General features: G+C 41.3%; 1 protein-coding gene across 3 annotated transcripts in view; it reads right to left on the minus strand.

Annotated features, from left to right (window-relative positions):
* DTD1 (D-aminoacyl-tRNA deacylase 1) overlaps positions 1-21,049 on the minus strand; it is a 172,377-nt gene that overhangs the window by 150,181 nt on the left and 1,147 nt on the right. For all 3 annotated transcript variants that reach the window (XR_014314799.1, XM_082743197.1, XM_082743198.1), the window contains exons 2-3: positions 15,484-15,574; positions 13,624-13,859 (exon numbers count right to left, since the gene is read on the minus strand). Coding sequence is in view for 2 of the 3 variants with exons in the window: in XM_082743197.1 (XP_082599323.1) it covers positions 13,624-13,859; positions 15,484-15,574 (327 nt within the window). In the remaining variant the exon portion in view is untranslated. The remainder of the gene's footprint in view (positions 1-13,623; positions 13,860-15,483; positions 15,575-21,049) is intronic.

A 21,049-nucleotide genomic window follows, 5' to 3' on the forward strand; every position in this document is an offset into this window, starting at 1 on the left:
AACTACAGCAGGGCTCTAATGATGATATAATCAAGTCACCCTTAACTCTAAGTCCCAGGGTTCTGTCCAGAGCTGGAGAAGCACGTGTCAGGAACATTTGTGCCACATGTTTCCAGCTGGAAGACTCCCAGCAGGAGCCCCAAACCTGCTGTGACCTGGTTTCCAGCAGCTACTGTCCAAGGTCTCTACGAGCTCCAAACCACTGCGCCCCATTAGCCTGTGAAGGCTGACATCCCACCTTCTGAACAATACCTGATTAATGGTCACCACTCCCTGAGAAGCCCCGCCCCACCTCTCTGAGCCCCTGCTGGTTCAAGGACCACAGCAGGTCACCACAGGGAGGCTGCTTGTTAGTACAGGTATGGCACTGGGCCCACAGCACCACAGTCAGTGTGCAGGAAATCTGGGTCCCTGTTACTGCTGTCACTCCCACTGCTGTCCATGGTAGAATATGGGTAAATGGCGGGGAGGTGGGGGCAGGCAAAGAAACCACACCAAAAAGAACATGCTATTGAAGAAAAATGGAGAACAGAAGGCTTAACGGCTTCTTGGCCTGGCTGGGAGCAAGCCCATGCACCTTCCACAGCCAGCCTGCATGGCCATGACCAAGTTGGGACTTGGCCTACCTCTGGAGACCAGTCCTGAGCCTCAGGCCAGCCACCTGAGCACACCCCCAAAGGCAGCTCCCTCTGTCACTAAGGCAAAGTCCTCACCACCCAGGCTTCCTCTTCACTCTACTTTAAAGCTGTTCAGAGCCCAGGCAGGCAGGGAGGAGGGTTATTGATGAAGACCCTAACATCAGGTACACAGGCTGGGAACCAAGAAATCAAGCAAATGTGTGGAACTGGAGGACTCAAAATAAGCATGTGGCAAGGAGAGGGCCACCGCAGCTAACGGAGTTTGGTCTAGACCCATGGGCTTGCATCACACCTGGAGCCCAAAGGAGTGGACCCTGGTGGGCCATGGGCACTATGGCAGCTCTGCCCACCAGCACAGAACTGCTTCTCTGAGGGTACCATGTCCCCGAGCCCCCCTCCCCAGAGAGCTCAGCCGATTCAGGGCACCACCAGTAGGGCACAGATTCCCCAGCAGGCTAATCTGGCTCAAGGGAACCTATGAAGCAGAGGCAAGGGCTCTGGAAGCCATCAGCAAAGTCCAGTAGCTCCAGCAATGACATTTCCTAAATGACTTGGCTGGGGAAAAGATTCAGTTGTAGGAAAAAGGGCACACAACAGGCCCTGTCAGCCACATTAGGCCTTGGGTGGCAGCATTAAAACCACTGCCAGGTTCCATTCCACATCCAGCATCATGAAAGGCACCAGAAAGTCAACTCCTGAAATCTTGTGGCTTCTCCTCAGGCTCAAGTCCTCCTTATCAAAGGTCTCTGCTTGTCTCTGTCGTGGTTCTGTCCACTCAAGAGAAACACCTCCTCCAGGCAGCAGACGTCTCAGGCCAGGGAGTCCAAGGCCAGAGGAACTAGGGAACAGACCCTGTGGCCCAGCATGGAAATGAAAATGTCTACTCCCAGGTGAGGGCACCTACCACCAAAGGGGGTCACCCTAATTCCAAACTAAAGAGCTGTAAACAGGAGTTGCCAGGGGAAATAGCCCAAAATTAACCTCTTGCTGAGAGGTTAAATTCTCATCTGAGCTGAAGTTCTGAAGTCAGATTCCAACTGGCACAGCCCCCTCATATAACAGAGAGGCTGAAGGCAAGGTTTTCTCTGGCCATCAGGCTTTGCTTGCACATCTCTGGTCTCTGCGGGGGTCCTGGGCATGGCTTCTTTCTGCTTGGGATAACTACATGGAAGGCTCCCTGTTCTTCTCATTAAGGCATCAGGGAGCCTGTGTGAGGACAATGCAGTGTGAGGCCCCAGAGGACCTACATGGAGCCTTATACAGTGCATGCGGTGCAGTTGTGCTGAAAGAGCCTGGACCCCACTGGGCAAGAATACCCTTCCACGAAGAGCAGCAAAGTAAGAAACCAGGGAGAATGGCCTCTGAGCTCATCAGACCATGAGTTTGATTTTAAACCTTAATTCCTTTATACTTGAATATGATACAGAATTTAAACTTGACCTAGGAGTTTTCCCTGAGACTGTAAGAATGGAAGAAGGTTTACATTCAAGTTCAGTGCATCTCCATGTTGTTGGCATTTTATTATGCATTTCTTATGTATTATATTAAAGGAGTGTATTAATATCACTTTGCCTCACTGTAGAACCTCTATTGTGCTGGGCTAGGTGATGTGATTGGACATAGTTTGGGACACAGGCTAGGGAATAAATCTTCACTTTGGGATTGGAGTGCCTTCACAGCAGGGTTCTATCCAGTTCAGAGCCTCTAGGAAGAAAAGACATATGGGAGAAGTAGCCTCAGAGAGGCTCAAAGGTTGACTGGAAGGACTAAGCCTATAAACTCCTACCCTCCCCTGAGTGGGGAGCCCCCATGGCCACAAAAAAGTCAAAGAAGGTAAGGGAATATGCTAGAGGGTGATTATCATCATCCACCACAAAATTCATAAATTTATACGATGAGTATGATTCAAATAAAAATAACACAGATTATTTTCTGGAGCTAGACAAGCTGATTTAAAAGTTCATATAGAGGGCGCCTGGGTGGCTCAGTGGGTTAAGCCGCTGCCTTTGGCTCAGGTCATGATCTCAGGGTCCTGGGATCGAGTCCCGCATCGGGCTCTCTGCTCAGCGGGGAGCCTGCTTCCCTCTCTCTCTCTCTCTGCCTGCGTCTCCATCTGCTTGTGGTATCTCTGTCAAATAAATAAATAAAATCTTTAAAAAAAAAAAAAAAGTTCATATAGAAAAACAATTAAGAATAGGCAGGAAACTCCAAAGAGCAATGTGGGTGAGACTCCCCTTACCCTATAGAAAGCATAGCAAAATCTTCAATAACTGAAAGTGTGTCTTCATCATACAGACTAAAAGAAAACAAAAACAGAATAGAAACAAAACTTAACAGTTCATGAACACATACAGGAATTTAATATGGGATAAAGTCAGAATCTCAGATCAGTGGAGGTAAAGTTGGTTTTTTAAATAAATGTTTTGGGGAACCATCTCATAACCACCTGAGAAAGATAAATTTTGGATCTGTTTTACGCTGTACACAAGATAAACTCCAAATGGATCTACGATTTCAAAATCAAAAAGTGAAAGCATAAATCCACTAGGGGGGAAAATAGCCAGATTTCTTTGTAGCTTTGGAGTAAGAAATGTCATAGAAATCCTAAGAAACCATTATTCAAAATCTAGCAGACATTTCAAAAATTACTATCAGAAATGTCCAAGGTCCACCTGAGTGGCTCAGTCAGTTAAGCATCTGACTCTCGATCCCAGCTCAGGTCTTGATCTTAGGGTTGTGAGTTCAAGTCCTGTGCTGGGTTCTACACTGGGCATGGAGCGTACTTTTAAAAAAAAAAAAAAAAAAAGCAAGGGTGCCTGGGTGGCTCAGTCCATTGAGCATCCGACTCTTAGTTCTGGTTCAGGTCATGATCTCAGGGTCATGCCTCCATGCTCCACATGATTAAATAAGATTTAAAATAGATTCAGTAAACTAGGCTCTGTTCCCACCACAGAACACTGCACAGCTGTTCCAAAAGGTGTGAGGAAGTTCTCTAAGAACTAATAAGGAAAGAATCTCTAGAACACACTGTGAAATCTTTTTAAAAATAATTTGTTAAAGATGCTACCATTGTATAAAAAGAGACATATATATTTATATTTGCTCACATGTCCATGAAGAAACACTAGAAAGACAGAAAAATTTAATTAAAAGTGATTACCTACAGACAGTAAGGGAAACAGAGTAGACAACACATTTCCCAAGGCAGACCTTTTCATATCATTTTGATGTATGAACTATCTGATCACATTACCTATTCAAAAATTAATTACAACAAAACTGGAAGACTTACAATTTTCAATTTCAAAAGCTACTATACAAACCCAAACATATATAGTCAATAAAAGTACAAAGACCATTCAGTGGAGAATAGTTTTTTCAGCAAATGATGATGGAATGGCTGGATATTCATATGCAAAAGAATGAGGTTAGAGCCTTACCTCACACCATATACAAAAACTAACTCAAAAAGTATCAAAGACCTAACTGTATGGGTTAAAACTATAAAGCTCTGAGAAGAAACCATAAGGTTAAAAAAAATGAAAGAAACCATAAGGTTAACCTTCATGACAATGGACTTTGGTAATGGTTTCTTATATATAAAACCAAAAACACAGAAGAAAAAAAAGGATAAAATTGGACTTCATCAAATTAAAAACTTTTAGGGGTGGGGATGGGTGAAATAGGTGAAGGGGATTAGAGGTACAAACTGTCAGTTATAAAATGAGTAAGTCACAGGGATATAAAGTAAAGCACAGGGTAGTGTATAATACTGCTATAATTTTACATGCGGACAGATGGTAGAAACATTTAATCATTTATAACATACATAAATGTCAAATCGCTATGTTGCACAGCTGAAACTAATATAATATTGTATGTCAACTACACTTCAATAAAAAAAAATTTTAGGGGTGCCTGGTGACTCAGTCAGGGGAGATGAGACTCTAGACCTCTGCATCATGATTTCAAGCCCTATGGTGAGCCCACAAAAAAAGAAAAGGGAAAAAAAAGAATTTTTAAATTTTTGTGCATCAAAGGACATTATCAAGAAAGTGAAAGGACAACCCACAGAATGGGAGAAAATATCTGAAAATCATATAATCATATAACATATATCATCATATAATAAGGGTCTTGTATCTGGAATTTATAAATTATTTACAATTCAACAACAAAAAGACAAAAAACAATTCCATTTTAATTGTGAGCCCCAACTCAAGGCTTGAACTCACAACGCTGAGATTAAGCCCTGAACTGAGATCAACAGTTAGGTGCTTAACTGACTGAGCCACCCAGATGCCCCTCAAACAATTCAATTTTAAAATGAGTGGAGATGTGATGCCTTGGTGGCTCTGCGGGTTAAGCGTCTGCCTTTGGCTCAGGTAATGATCCCAGGGTCCTTGGGCTCTTTGCTCAGCGGGGAGCCTGCTTCTCCTGCCTGCCGCTGCCCCTGCTTATGCTCTCTGTCTCTTTGACAAATAAATCAATAAAATCTTTTTTTAAAAATTAAAAATAAAAATAAAATAATATCAGTGAAGAACTTGAATAGTCATTTCTCCAAAGAAGATATACAAATGGCCAACAAGTACATGAAAAGATGCTCAATATCATTAGCCATTAGGAAAATTACAAAGCAAAACCATCATGCTATACCACTTCACACCCGCTAGGACGGCTATAATCAAAAAATAAATAAAAATTAAAAAGGGAATAACAACTGTGGCAGGATACAGAGAAATGAGAACCCTCACTGCCAGTGGGACTGTAAAAAATCACTGCAGAAAAGAATTTGGTGTACCTCAGTAAGTTAAATGGAATTATCATACGATCCAGCAATTCCACTCGTGAGTATATAACCAAAAGAAATGAAAACAGGTGCTCAAACAAAAACTTGTCCACACGTGTTTAGGGCAGACCTATGCACAATAGCTGAAAGGTTGGGAACAAGCCAAGTGTCCATCAATGAATTCATAGAAAAACAAAATGTGACATATTCACGCAATGGGATATTCTTTGTATACGGCACTGAAGTACTGATGATATGCTACAATGTATGTATGTATGCACACTGTATGTTCAAAAGATGAACCTTGAATACATTATGCTAAGTCAAAGAAGCCAGACACAAAAGGCTGCATATTGATTGTATGGTTCCACTTACATTAAATATCCAGATGAAGCAAATCCATAGAGACCAAAAGCAGATTCCTGGTTACCAGAGCTAAGGGTGGGGGAGAAGGGAAAGCAGCTGCTTAATGGGCATAGGGTTTCATTTTGGGGTAATGAAAATGCTTTGAAACTAGACAGTGGTGATGGTTAGACAACACTGTGAGTACATAATTACTAAACTCTATACTTTAAAATGGTTTATTTTATGTTACATTAAAAAAGTGTTTATTTTACCACAATAAAAAAATAAGTCAATTTTAGAAAGAATAAATACTGAGAATAAAAAATAAGCTACTGACTTAAAACTCAAATGACAGGCTCAACTCCAAACTGGACCTGGTCAAAGAAAAAAATTAGTAAAATGGAAGATCCCCTAAGGGCACACCAAAGAAAGAAAAAGCAATTGAGACACAATGCCATGTACCCTATTATTTAATACACCCTTTGTTTGAAGAAAATATAGAGAGCCAAATATTTTATCAATAATTTATCAATATTTCTGAATTTGCAGACTCCAAAACAATACAATTTTAAATTTGCCCTACTTCCACTGAGAGATTCAGACTCTTCCTTTCATCCTGGGTTATTTCATGTCCTCAGATTATAACAACAGTGAGTTTCTTCACAACTATACCTTCATCTTCTTTTTTAAAAATGGCCTTCATGTCGTCAAACTGAGCTGCAATCACAGACTCTACTGGGCAAGAAAAAGAGGCTGACCCTACAATTCACAAGTGGAGTATGAAGGAACTCAGAAAATGAGATAAAAGGGTTTGAAGGAGAATAAAGACAGGAGGGAGAAAGAGCCAGGGAGGAAGCAAATGGATGAAACAGTAAAGCCACCAAAATGAGCCTGTCCTCATCTCCCTGGGCCCAAGGGCACTTGTCACACAAAATAACTGAGCATCTACGGTGTGCCGCTCTGCCATTAACACAGGATACTGGTGACCACATCTGTGACACTATGTATAATGTGGCTCCAAACAGGTAGGTAGGGAAAGGAGAACTGGCAAAAAGTATGCTATTGTTCACCTTGGCAATCAACTAAGCAAATCAAGGAATCACAAAAAGCTAGGATCTAAACACAAAAATGGACTAAGGAGCCTGGCTGGCTCAGTCAATGGGGCATGTGACTCTTGATATTGGGGATATAGGTCCAAGCTCCAAGTTGGGAGCAGAGATTACTTAAAAACAAAATCTTTTAAAAGAAACAAAAACATGGTGAGTGCTATGAGTGGTGTAAGACTGATGAATCACAGACCTGTACCCCTGAAACAAAAAATACATTATATGTTAATAAAAAATAAAAAAATAAGAAAACAAAAAATAAAAACAAATAAATAATGAAAGAAACAAAAACAAAAATAGATATAGTTTGCCATTTAAGCTAAACGAAGCTAAACGAAGGTAAACTAGTCACAGAGATGACATAGTTAGTGTAAGTCTAAGACCTAAAGAGACAGGCAGAAATAAAGGAAGCTGAAGAGAATGAATGGAAAGGAAGGAGAAAACTAACAGAAAACTAACTTTTTGGCCAAGATCAGTCACACATCTGCATCAGATTTCATGAAAGCCATCGGCCTATATCACAGTCCACCAGCCTTGCCATTTATCAACAATGAAGATGTGCTCTCACGCTGTGATTTCCGAAATTTACATTAACAATAATGCCTCTGGCATCACACCCTTGCTGAACTATATAAAAGGCTTCCGCTGAAAGCTCACTCAGGCTGCTAACATGCTTTATGTAATAAAAAGAGTAGGATATTAAACAAATCCATAAAAATTAAACACTAACCACAAAGCAAATACTGGATGTGGGCTTCCTCCTCCCGGCGCCTTCTCTTTGTGAACAAACCTGTAGGAGCCCTGGACGTAATGGATGTCCCATGGAGTGAACAAAGCTGAGGCAATCAGAGAGCTGCTGCTCTCCTGAAATGTCTTTCCACATTGGTCTAGCTCTTTGCCGCCCACGAGAGATCAGAGCCCACACGGAATACACAGGTAGCTCTTTTTAATATCATGGCAGCTTCTGATTTGCTCAACAAAGCCAACAGGTGATTGCTTCCCTGGGCCCATTACAAATGGCTCAGTGTTGGAACAAGAAGCTGGAGAGCGGAGATCTCTCTCTCTCAACTATTTCATTTTGGTTTAACATTTACTTTTTACTACCTATAAAAGCAATGCATGTTTAATACTCAATTTTGACAGCATGTAATGCCTCCCACTGAACACTACTTTTCCATGCTCTTTCTGAAGGATGGCGATTCCCAATGGGCTGCCAAGGGCCACATCTGGACCCAGTTTCCTGCGTCCACTCAGTCTGGGTGTCCAATAAAGCACCCTTAACCTCTAGTTCATTCTGCAGTAGAGGGCAAAAACTGAATATACACACTGGGTTTTCCCCCTAAATCAATTATCAGAAAAAGAGCCAGAGAACAGGAAAAACCCTTTGAGAACACCACTGTTACAAGCTACGCAGGATTAAAGATGGTCACAAACTCTGACATCCCTTCCACTATAAAGTGGGTCTGCATCCCTCCCATGGAAGCTGTGTGACTACTCTGTCCAATAGCATATGGCAGAAGTGATACTATACCCCCCTCCAGGCCTGGCCTCAAGGGCTGGCACTCTCATTTCCTGTCTTGTGAAACACCTGGTCTTGGACTGCCCACTGTGGAGAAGCCAGCCACAATGTCAGAAATCAGGTTACCCTCAGACCGCCAGACTGTAAGAAGACCAAGTGATGGCGAGAGACCCTGGGGAATAAGATGAGATGGGAAAGAGGGGCGGAGCGAAATATGCACAGGCCATCTCAGAAGTAGATCCTCCAGCTCCAGCCAACACCATAGCGCTCAGAGACAAGCACCCAGCCAAGCCCCTCTTAGATTCCTGACCCACAAAACTGAGGAAGACAGAAGGGTTATTTTTAAGCCACTGAGTTTTGGGGTAATATTTTATGCAGCAATAGTGAACAGCAGCGTAAGACAAGGTAGGCAAGTTCTTGAGAAGAGGAAATACTCTCACAAGGCCAAAGTGTCACTGGACCAGAGTGGGGAGGGGTGCCATGGCAGAAGCAAAGCCCGAGAGTTCCAAACAAACTACATCCAAACAGGTCAAGGGTGCTGAGAATTCTGGTCATGATAGTACGGTGGGTCAACTTGGCTTCAAGTACCAACTAAAGGCCAACTGGGGCAGAAAGGGCCTCAAAGAGCCATTTGGGGGTATTATGCCATTTGCTCCTGCCTCCCAGGTAACCAGAAAAGGGAGACCCACATTAACTGCACACACATCATATGACAGTCCCCTCACCATCCCCACTACTAGAAAGGCAGTTCTGCTAGGACCACCTACTCCCCTTGACCACACCCCTTCTATTAATCCCACTGCCAAGAGCCACCAACAGAGCAAGTCAAGGACACACAAGTGGCACTTTCAGGTAGCCCTTCCAGAAGGCATTTCTCCCATCCCCCTTCCCAACAGCCTCAGACTTTCACTGTGGCTCCAGGTGGTCCCCAGGAGGTCAACTCCATACTCTACGAAACACATAACCCAAACTGAGTCACGCAGTCCATCCCATATTGGTTTAAGGGTGGCCATGGGACCTAAGCTGGCCCAATCAAAGTGACCTTCAGGACTTCTGCTTGAAATGCAGAGACAAAGACTTACTGTCCTTCCTGGGATGGTGAACTGTGAAGACTGTAACCATCATGACCATCCTGCAGAAGGCCTGCCTGAGGACAAGGCTGAAACGCACAGGGGAAAGCAGGACTCAGAGAATTCCAAAGAGACAGTCAAAACAGTGATGATAGAGGGAATCCAGCCCAAGCTGACCCTGAACTCATCATACCTTCACATTCTTCAGTCATAAAGAAATAAGGTCTAGTTCACTAAAGACAGTTGAGGTGGGCTGGGCCTAAGGGAAAGAGCTGCAGCTAGTGAGGAAAAGCATGAAAGGTGGGGCAGGAAGGGAAGAGAGACAGGGAATAAAGGGGGCAATCTTCCTGATACTCAATCCTTAACAACAAGTTAAGAGAAATAAACTAAATATAAATTTAAAATAAAGTTCCAGTCATTAAAGAGGAAAGGAGTGGGGCACCTGGGTGGCTCAGTGGATTAAGGCTCTGCCTTTGGCTCAGGTCATGATCCCAGGGGGTCCTGGGATGGAGCCCCACATTGGGCTGTCTGCTCAGCAGGGAGCCTGCTTCCCTCTCTCTCTGCCTGCCTCTCTGCCTACTTGTGATCTCTCTGTGTCAAATAAATAAATTTTTTTTTTAAAAAAAGAGCAAAGGAGTAAAAATAAATGCAAAGTCTAATTAAAGTCAATAGCCAAGACATGGAAGCAACCTAAGTGTCCACTGACAGATGAATGCATAAAGAAGACGTGGTATATAGATACAACAGAATACTATTCAGCCAATAAAAATAAAGAAGAAGAAGAAGGAGGAGGAGGAGGAGGACATCCTGCCATTTGCAAGGACACGGGTGGACCTTAAGGGCTTTCAGACAGACAGAGAAAGACAAATACTACACAATCTCACATATATGCAGAATCTAAAAAACCTATCTCATTGATTCAGAGCACAGGTTGGTGGTTGCCAGAGGCAGGGGTGGAAGGTGGGTGAAATGGGTAAAGGTGGCCAAAAGGTTCAAACCTCCAGTTGTAAGATAAATAAATTCTGGTTTATGGTATGCCATAGTGACCAAAGTTAACAATATTGTATCACAAATTTGAAAGTTTCTGGGAGAGGAGATTTACTAGTTCTCATCACAAGAAAAATAAACTGTTACTATGTGAGGTAAGAAACTAACTGAATTTAGCATTGTGATCATTTCACAATATACCAATGTATCAAATCATCATGCTGTACAGCTAAAACTAATAGGGCGTTCCATGTCAATTGCAATATAAAACTAGAAAAAAAACATTTTAAATTTTTTTCAAAAAGGAAATTAAACTACTTTAAGTCTTAAAATTGCCAAAGTGGCCACAAGAACCCTAAAATAAAGAAAACGTATTTATTAGCAGTTGGTTTGTGTTCCATCATCCTTTCCACTCTCAGAGGGCGTTCCAAACTGGAGTGGAAACCAAAAACCCAAAATTAAGCAAAACACAGCAAGCCTGTAAAACATGCTCTCTGCTTCCCGTTCTACTGAAGACCATAAAAGAGATAAAAAGCTGCAAGAGCAAGAGAGGCACTGTTGTTCCACTTAAGTGTTTCTCAAAGTCCAAAGGATTTGGAAATAAATTTTGATTAAAACTCTTTGCATAAATCACATCAATTTTTATCAAAACGATCAGATGTATCATATCCCCACGAACTTAAATTGTGGTCCATTATAAAATTGTAGTGTTTATAGTACACTGCTTCAGGCACTTCAGAGAATTATCTGGATAAAATACACACCACTTCAAAAAGTAAAAGGAACACAAAACACCTAATAATACACAAAACACTCCTCTTTAAGGACTCAGATGAAAGCTGTTTTGTTTTCACTTGAGCATTCTTTAACAACCACTAGTGTTCTCCCATTTAAAGTGCCTTTATTTACATTTTTATAATATTCCTTGTGCTCATCCTTTCAAGGGCTTCTAAAATATGTCTGAGATTACTCAGAAATGGGATGATTCTACCAATACCAAGCACAAAAGACAATGATGACAGCATTTAATCTTCAGCTCAGCAAAGAGAAATAATCATTTAGAGGACCTGACTTAATTACTAATTTGGGGATGAAACATTTTTGCAACAATGCCATACCAAAGAATCCTGGTGGACACAGGGTGGGAAAAAGTACTGGAGACATCCATGACCAGATTATGAATGGATCTCTAAACTTGGATTATTTCCAGAAGAGGCAAATACATTCTACTCTACCAGGACCCAAGGAGAGAGTGGGATTTGATTTAAGGCAGGGGTATCCTCATCATGGCAAAGGGACACTTCACACAGCTAAGAGGAGAATTAAGAGAAGAAAAAATATTGAAGAGAGACAGGAATATCACTCTTCTAAAAAGTGAATCTGGGACGCCTGGGTGGCTCAGTTGGTTAAGCAGCTGCCTTCGGCTCAGGTCATGATCCCCAGCGTCCTTGGATCAAGTCCCACATCGGGCTCCTTGCTCAGCAGGGAGCCTGCTTCTCCCTCTGCCTCTGCCTGCCTCTCTGTCTGCCTGTGCTTGCTCTCTCTCCCTCTCTCTCTGACAGATAAATAAATAAAATCTTTTAAAAAAAAAAGTGAATCTAATAAGCTGACAATCCTCAATGTGGGGCTTTGCTACAGAGCTTCAAAGTGAGGCAGTAACTTCTAATCCTTAAGGTTGAAAATAGGTTCAATAAATAAGGGACCAAGCTTTGTCTCTTCCAGAGAAAGTCAAAGTATAGGAGATAATATAGAGTTAACTATTAACAACTCTTAGACTCTACAAAAGGGTATGATGGCAGCAAAAGAAACTGCAGTTAGATACTGAGACATTCTACTAAGAAAAGTCTCACATTGAGATGTATTACCAAAGAAGGCTAAACATTCTAACAGCTTTGAAATAAAAGGCAAAACATGATGGTATTAAATGCAATCTTCCCTCCCCACCCTGCCGAAACCTGAAAACAGAATATGAATGCCCCCTTAAACAGACTCATAAGTTCAGATTTACAATTCTCTCATAAAACAGGACCACTATTCCAAGGTTTTTTCTAGACTAAGCCTCAGTCAAATTAGGTTGGCTTTCCCACCAATAAGCAGTTAAGCAAAGACCTATACCTTCACTGTCCAATATGACAACCATTAAGCACACAAGGGTATTAGGTATGTGAAGTGTTCCTGGTCCAAACTGAGATGGGCTGTACGTATAAATTACACACCAAGATTTAGAAAACCTTAGCACCGGGGCGCCTGGGTGGCTCAGTGGGTTAAAGCCTCTGCCTTCAGCTCAGGTCATGATCCCAGGGTTCTGGGATCAAGCCCCACATCGGGCTCTCTGCTCAGCGGGGTGCCTGCTTCCTCCTCTCTCTCTGCCTGCCTTTCTGCCTACTTGTGATCTCTGCCTATCAAATAAATAAATAAAATCTTAAAAAAAAAGAAAGAAAGAAAGAAAGAAAACCTTAGCACCAAAAAGGAATGAAAATTATCTCAACTTTTTATATTGATTGTGAGGTAAAATCGTACTATTGTGGATATATTTGGGTTGAATAAAATGTGTTTTTTGTAGTTTTTTTGTTTTTTTTAAAGATTTTTATTTATTTATTTGACAGACAGAGATCACAAGCAGGCAGAGAGGCAGGCAGAGAGAGAGAGAGAGAGAGGAGGAAGCAGGCTCCCTGTTGGCAGAGAGCCTGATGCGGGGCTCGATCCCAGGATCCTGAGATCATGACCTGAGCTGAAGGCAGAGGCTTTAACCCACTAAGCTACCCAGGCGCCCCTAAAATGTGCTTTTAAAATTAATTTTACCTGTTTCTTTTTACTTTTTTTTTTAATATGGCTATAAGAAATTAAAAATGACACCTGGCTCACATTTGTGGCTTACCCTGTATTCTCTGTCGGACATGATAAGCAAGCAAAATAAAACACCACAACATTGCTAAACATTTCACATGTGAACAGAAAAAAGAAGAAGGATAAACAGTACCAGGGGCCTTTAGAGGACTCCGATTCCAACCATAGCAGAAGAAAGCAGCCACTCTGCTGTTTCAAGGAAATAATAAGCACAAACAACAAACTTTCTGGACAAGGAAATACTGTAATTGCAGATTCCTTTTCCCCCTTCTGGACGTGTCCCAGAGACCCTCCTCTTGGGCGGGCTCACCCTCTTGCCTACCTTTGATGAGCTCCGGCCTGTATGTCTTCCGCAGCTGCTCCAGGAAGCTGTTGTAGAAGCTCTCTGCCTGCTCTGTGGGCATTGCCAGATGAAAGTCAGGCTTGTTGCCCTTGAGGACACACTGGAGGGTGAACTGGCTGATGCAGAGCACCTCGTACTGTTTGTCCATCACACTCTTTGACCAGTGTTTCCCGCTCTCATCCTCAAACACACGCAGGTTCAAAATCTTTCTGACCCTACGAGGAAAACAGTAGGGAGAGCTACCTGAAGAATCATTAAGCACCCCCAACACACTCCATACTTCCAAAGTGTCACCAGCATCCTGTCGAATAAGGACATAATGCTGACATAATATTATACGTAATACATATATGTAAGGACATAAGGAGAAAGTTATTTGGGCCTTGGGCAAGTAACTTATCCACTCTAGGCCTCAGTTTCCTCACCTATAACATGAGATAGTAACAGACCTACATCACAGGGCTGTTTCGGGATTCCTTTTTCTTTTCTTTTTTTTTTTTTGGCCAGTCCCCCCAGCAGCTACCCATGGGAACCAGAGCTAAGAACAACCATTCACTAACTGCTCCTTCCGGTTGGTGGAAGTGTCAAGACATGGACCCAATTCTAATTTCTTTTATGGAAGAATTCAGTCTTTACACTGGAATAAACAATACCCCATCTTTACACCCTTTCTTTGAACTACTCAAAATGAACCGCTGGGCAAACACCCTGGAGAAAACTCAAGGTTACTGCAAATATGCAAAAAGTCCTGGCAGTAGCCTCCCTGACAACTGTGTTACATGCCTCTTGAGCGCCAGGAGGGCCTTTCTTATAAATGTGGATGACAAAGAGCAGCCGCTTTGGCAAGGAAGAGGACCAGGGAACATTTAGTCCTTAGCAGGAATTAAGTTCCAAGTCTGATTCCAACCTACTACAAAGGGACCGTGGGTGGAATTATATCCAGGTATGGGCACCAACAGGCAGAATAAACAGATCTACATACATCCGAAGCAAATGTGCCATGAGATGCTGGGGGGAGGCGGCCTGTACTTAGAGAGCCAGTCAGGAAATAGCAATGACAAACTCCCCCATCCCAGTAAAAACAGCACCAGCTTCCGAGTCAGGGAGCCTAGAATCTAACGTGAATTCAGGCTTTTTGCTACACAGGCGTTCATGATCTTAGGCAAATAATTTAACTGTCTGAGCTCCAGATGCTACACATACAGTGGACAACTGAGCATTTTTTAAATGCATAAATGGTGCCCAGATCATACTGCTCAAACTGGAAAGAGAAATCATTCATAAGAAAAGTTCAGTTCTGCATTAAGAGAATGGTTTGGGATAAAGGAACAAATAGGGACCAAGGCTGCAGGATTCCAGCTCTGCTACTAACTTAGGGGGTGTCACCTGACAAATTAGTCTTCCTCAGTCTCCACATCTGAAACATGGAGATAACCCTATTACATCAATGGGACACAGATAAAAGAAGCTCACTTCATAGGAATAAAATACTATCAAAGTTCCAGGGTACATGGGGCACCTGGGTAGCTCAGTGGGTTAAGCCTCCGCCTTCAGCTCAGGTCTTGGGCTGATGGTCCTGGGATGGAGCCCCACAAGCCCCGCATCAGGCTCGCTGCTCTGCAGGGAGCCTACCTGCTTCCCTCTCTCCTTCTGCCTGCCTCCTGCCTACTTGTGATCTCTCTGTCAAATAAATGAATAAAATTAAAAAAAAAAAAAGTTCCAGTGAATGTATATATATAATTTAGAAAGATCAGTACATAGGCAGGTAGACAGAAATATAGAAATGGAACCATTACACATCCCATTCAGATAGCAATGACTTCAAAATGCGCCTCTTACATGTGTTCCACTTCCTTCTGTGTATCTTCCAGAGAAATACCCAGCAACACACAGATGCCCCGTCCAATAGCACTTATTTGCTCTCCTCCAACTAGAAAGGAAACAAAAAGTTAAAAAGACTCAGAACCAAACAGGTGCCATGACACACTTTTAAGTAACCAGAGGAATGTTTAAATATCACACGTACTTCTTATAACTTCTTTGATAAAGTTAGTAGGTACTCAAAAATGAGTTTCATAGGGGTGCCTGGGTGGCAGCCAGAGTCCTAGAATCAAAACGCACATCAGGCTCCCTGCTCAGCGGAGAGTCTGCTTCTCCCTGTGCCCCTCACCAACCCCGCTCATGTTCTCATCTCTTGAGCGCTCTCTCTCTCTCTAATAAACAAGTAAACAAATAAAATTTTAAAGGAATTTTTTAAAAAATGAGTTCCATAAATGCAGTGAGATAATCAAGATTTATGTCCGTTCTGATTTTTTTAAAGATTTTCTTTATTTATTTAAGAGAGAGAGAATGAAAGAAAGAGAGCACAAGATGGGTAGGGTCAGAGGGAGAAGCAGACTCCCCACCAAGCAGGGAACCGAAGACAGTAGCTTAACCAGCTGAGTCACCCAGATACCCCATTCTGATGTTTTTATCTGGAATGAATGAGTTCTTAAATGAAGAACCACTAAGCCAAATTTTAGGACCATATTTTTATCTGTAATACCATGGGTAAGATACCTTAAACTTTCCATGGCAGAATATGCCCATCTGTAAAAACAGAACAGAGATTTCCTCCCAAGAGAATCCAGCTTTAATTAATTATTAATCCAGTATTAATTCTCTGAAAGGAGATACCTTCTTTTCTTGGGAATCAGCAAATATGGTAACACAATATATAGAGGCAACACAAAATAACAGACATTTATGTCAGAAAAATAAATAATTTTTCAACTTACTATAAAGAGATAAATACACTGTACATAAAAACCATAGTATAAAAGGTAAGCTTCGGGGCACCTGGGTGGCTCAGTCATCAGGGAGCCTGATGTGGGTTTTGATTCTAGGACTCTGAGCTGCCTTCAGCTCAGGTCATGATCTCAGGGTCCTGGGATCAAGCCCCGTACCAGGCTTCCTGCTCAGCAAGGAGCCTGCTTCTCCCTCTCCCTCTGCCTGCTGCTCCCCGTGCTTATGTGCTCTCTCTCTCTCAGTCAAATAAATAAATAAAATATCGAAAAAAAAAAAAAAAAAAGAAACATTAGAAAATAATAATAATAAATAAAAAATAAATGAATAAAAGATAAGCTTCAAGGTGCCTGAGTGGTGCAGTCAGTCAACATCGGACTTTTGGTTTTGGCTTGGGTCATGATCTTGGGGTCATGGGATCAAACCCTGTGCCAGGCTCCAGAGCTTGAGACTCTCTCTCCCTCTTCCTCTGCCCCCTCTCCACTTCTCTAAAATAAATAAATAAATCTTTTTAAATAAGAAAATAATTAAATAAATACAACTTAACCTTCAAGTCAGCAAACTTCTATTATTTCCCAGTTTGGTACTAAACTTTGTATTCTAAGCCAATGACCTCCAAATCCCTTTCAATCATGCATCTCACCCACAAATAAACAGATCTGTGAATATATATTCCAAGCATTTGTGTATGTACTTATAGTCAAATGTACACTTCACTACTATGATGCAGTATCTCAGTGCTAGCACAGTTCTTAGGCCAAGATCCATTGTTATGACGGTGAACCCAAATCCATACTTCAAATGTTAAATCTTTATAACTTTCAAAATTTTTGGCCACCTTTTTAACTTTTTTGAAAGATTGTATTTATTTATTTGAGACAGAAAGAATATAGAGGGAGAGTAAAAGAGAGAAGCATACTCCCAGCTAAGCAGGGAGCCCAATGCAGGCCTCAATCCCTGGACCCTGAGATCATGACCTGAGCCGAAGGCAGACACCAAACTGACTGAGCCACTTAGGTGTCCAATTTTTGGCCAACTTTTTCCCAACTCTCATTAGATTATTGACGTCTTGGGCGCCTGGGTGGCTCAGTGGGTTAAGCCACTGCCTTCGGCTCAGGTCATGATCTCAGGGTCCTGGGATCGAGTCCCGCATCGGGCTCTCTGCTCAGCAGGGAGCCTGCTTCCTCCTCTCTCTCTCTGCCTGCCTCTCTAACTACTTATAATCTCTCTCTGTCAAATAAATAAATAAAATCTTTAAAAAAAAAAAAAAGATTATTGACGTCTTGTTATTTACCATCTATTAGCCTAATGTTCCAATCAGGAGAAGGGTAGACTCTGACATTCTCCTGTTTGCTTCTGCTGGATAATATTATCTATAAATATACCTGACAAGGCATCATAGACTTAAAAGTGTTGTCATATCTTGCAAGCTAAGGAAAGAATGAGAAACCCCCCTCTTCCTTCACCTGACAAGGGACCACCTGACATGCAGACCCCAGGGGAGTATCAGCATCAACACATTCCAACGCAAATATCAGTAAAACTTAACTTCTCTTCTTTCTATGCAAAAAAGCATTTTCTTCTGCACTGCTTTGCTTATAATGGACTATGAGTGATTTACAGTCCTTTGAGCCAATGACTCAGAAGCTGAAACAGAAATAATCTATCCTGAAATAACCAGTAAACAACTGGGGTGGTTGGCTTGTTTGTGTTGCTTTAGAAAAAGCTTCTGGCTTTTTTTGTTCTTTAAAGAAGTCATTATTTTCTTATAATATCAATAATATATTTTTTTAATTTTCCCCAGTTATGTTTTAAAAGCTTAAATATAATGGTTATTCAGTTATAGCCACCATTAAATTAATGCAGAAGCATTACAGAAAATTTAGAAAATATAAGAAACAGGAAGGAAAAAAAGAACACCAAAGACAAGCACTTTGATATTACAATCATTTCCTTTTTTTAAAATTTTTTTTAAAAGATTTTACTCATTTATTTGTCAGAGAGAGAGCACAAGCAGGGGGAGAGGCAGACAGAGGGAGAAGCAGGCTCCCCACTGAGCAGTGAGCCCAATGCAGGGCTCAATCCCAGGACCCTGGAATCATGACCAGAGCCAAAGGTAGACGCTTAACCAACTGCGCCACCCAGGAACCCCTCAATGATTTCCTTTTGATATTTTCTCTATCCATAGGTTTTACTCCATATTTGTTTTCAAATACTGTAATAATATTATATATAAATTTTTGTGTCCCACCTTTTAACAGTGCATAAGGATTTTTTCCATGTTATAAGCTTTTCCTAAACATCTTTTAATAGTGACATCCCATCAAGTGGAATATTTACATTCTATCCACTGGACCAACTAACCATCCCATTTGCCTAGATATATGGTTTGTTTCAAAATTCTCACTTCAATAAATAACACTGGGGGGGAAACCTCTGTATACTAAACTTTAGACTTTACATTTTAGAGCAGTCTTAAGTTCACAACAAAACTGAGCAAAGATACAGATTCAGGGTGCCTGGGTGGCTCAGTCAGTTCAGTGTCCAACTCTTGATTTCTGCTCAGATCATGATCTCAGGGTCATGAGATCAAGCCTTGCATCTGGCTCTGGCCTGGTCATGGATCCTGCTTAAGATTCTCTCTCTCCCTCCCCCTCTGCTCCACAACCCCTCTTTTAAAAAAAGAAAAAGATACTATACTCACTGCCTCCATACATCCATCACTTCCCCATTGTCAACACCCCCCACCACAAGGGTGCATTTGTTAAAACTGTTGAACCTGCACTGACACATCATTATCACTCAAAGTCCATAGTTTACATTAGGGTTCACTCTTTGTGTTGCACATTCTATAGATTTGGACAAATATACATTAATAGGTATCCACCACTACAGTATCATACAGAGTAGTAATTTCACTGCTCTAAGATCCTCCCTGCTCTGGCTATTCATCCCTCTAAATCTTTTCTGAAATAGATTCTAAAAAGTAGAATCACGATTCAAAGTGATTCAAATCACTACCTGAAGAGTTTCATGCTTCTCCCTCTCCTTCAGCCACTCTCTCATGCTCTCCCTCTCTCTCTCAAATAAATAAAATTTTTAAAAATATTTTTTAAAGGGGGGGTGCCTGGGTGGCTCAGTCAGTTAAGCTTCTGCCTTTGGCTCAGGTCATGGTCCCAGAGGGGAATCCTTGCTCAGCCGGGAGCCTGCTTCTCCCTCTCCCTCTGCCTCTTTGATCCTCTCTCAATCTCTAATAAATAAATAAATAAATTTTTAAAAAATTTTTGAAGAGTTTCAACATTTTTATAATCTATTACTGTCTTAATAAGAAACAAATTATGCCCCAAAGTCTATCTATAACATAGTCTCCTCTCCTATTTTGGAGTAGTTTTCCTTCCCCCTCCAGGGACAAGTAGAAGAACTAGGAGACCCAAAGGGTTCTTTTATTATTGACAAATTAATTTCCAAGGGGAAAAAAAAAACTTGAAAATCACCATTTTAGACAACAGATCACAGGGCTAGAAAAGACCTGAGATATTCGGTCAATTTCCCATGCACACTGGCATCACCACTGACCTCTACTTCAAGAAGAATTCACAACCTCTCAAATTAACTCATTCAAGCCCATTTTAGATCCCCTTCCCAACATTACATGATTCTATTCAGATTTTAGCTGCTGAAGCTGAATGATAGGACATGAGAGCTACCACACTTTGCCGCCTGAGTAACCAAATGAACATGTTCAAAATATTCCATAATAACGGTTTTAAAATTATCACAATAACCACGCTAAGACATCAAAATGTACATGACCAATCTCATTGAGTCGGCCACATACTAAGATATGACTCCTATATCCTCTGTCCCAACCATAAAATTGAAAGTGACATTTTAAAACCCCCGTAATAAAATGCCATTCGTGTACAACACGTTTCAGTGAAGCCAGTCACATTCTAAAGAAATCGGAAAATCTTTCCACTACAGTTCAGCTAGAAGGCCTAGCTAACCTGAAGTTCCCTCCAGGACTGAGAGAGAATTCCATTTTATTTAACAACCTCCCACAATTAATACCCTTCTTTTTTTAAATACGCTTCTCTTTTTTAATTTTCAGGTTTGCTGTTTTTTAACTAAAAGCACCCAATTTAAATAGCAAATTAAAATCTTTCAAACTATTCAGCAAATCTCACAAAATACATGTTCTCAATATATCAGATCAGCAGAATGAAGAGTGCAAGAGAAGATTAGAACTTAATTTCCTCAAAGTTCACTCACTGTTGGTGATGACCACACAGAGCAGAATGCAAGATTTTGCTGAAAAAAGCAAAAAAATCTTTTCATCTATTAATTTTCCATTTTAATTAATGTAAATATTAACTGAAAGGCCAAAAATCTTTGTTTTAAAAAGCCCATAAATCCCAAAGCTAATCTGTTCCCTATTATTCCAGGACCATATTCAAAACCAGTTAACAGAACAGCTTAGAAATCATTAGGCAGCACTGAAAAGTAGACTCTCAGATCTAAATACACGGTTTTGCTGGGTTTGGTTGTTTCTTTAGGGAATTTTGTTGCTTTGTTTTTAAATCTATACTTTTGTGGACCCAAGAACACATAGTTGGTGTGG

Source organism: Mustela nivalis (genome assembly GCF_964662115.1).
Source record: "Mustela nivalis genome assembly, chromosome: 8".
Taxonomy (NCBI): domain Eukaryota; kingdom Metazoa; phylum Chordata; class Mammalia; order Carnivora; family Mustelidae; genus Mustela; species Mustela nivalis.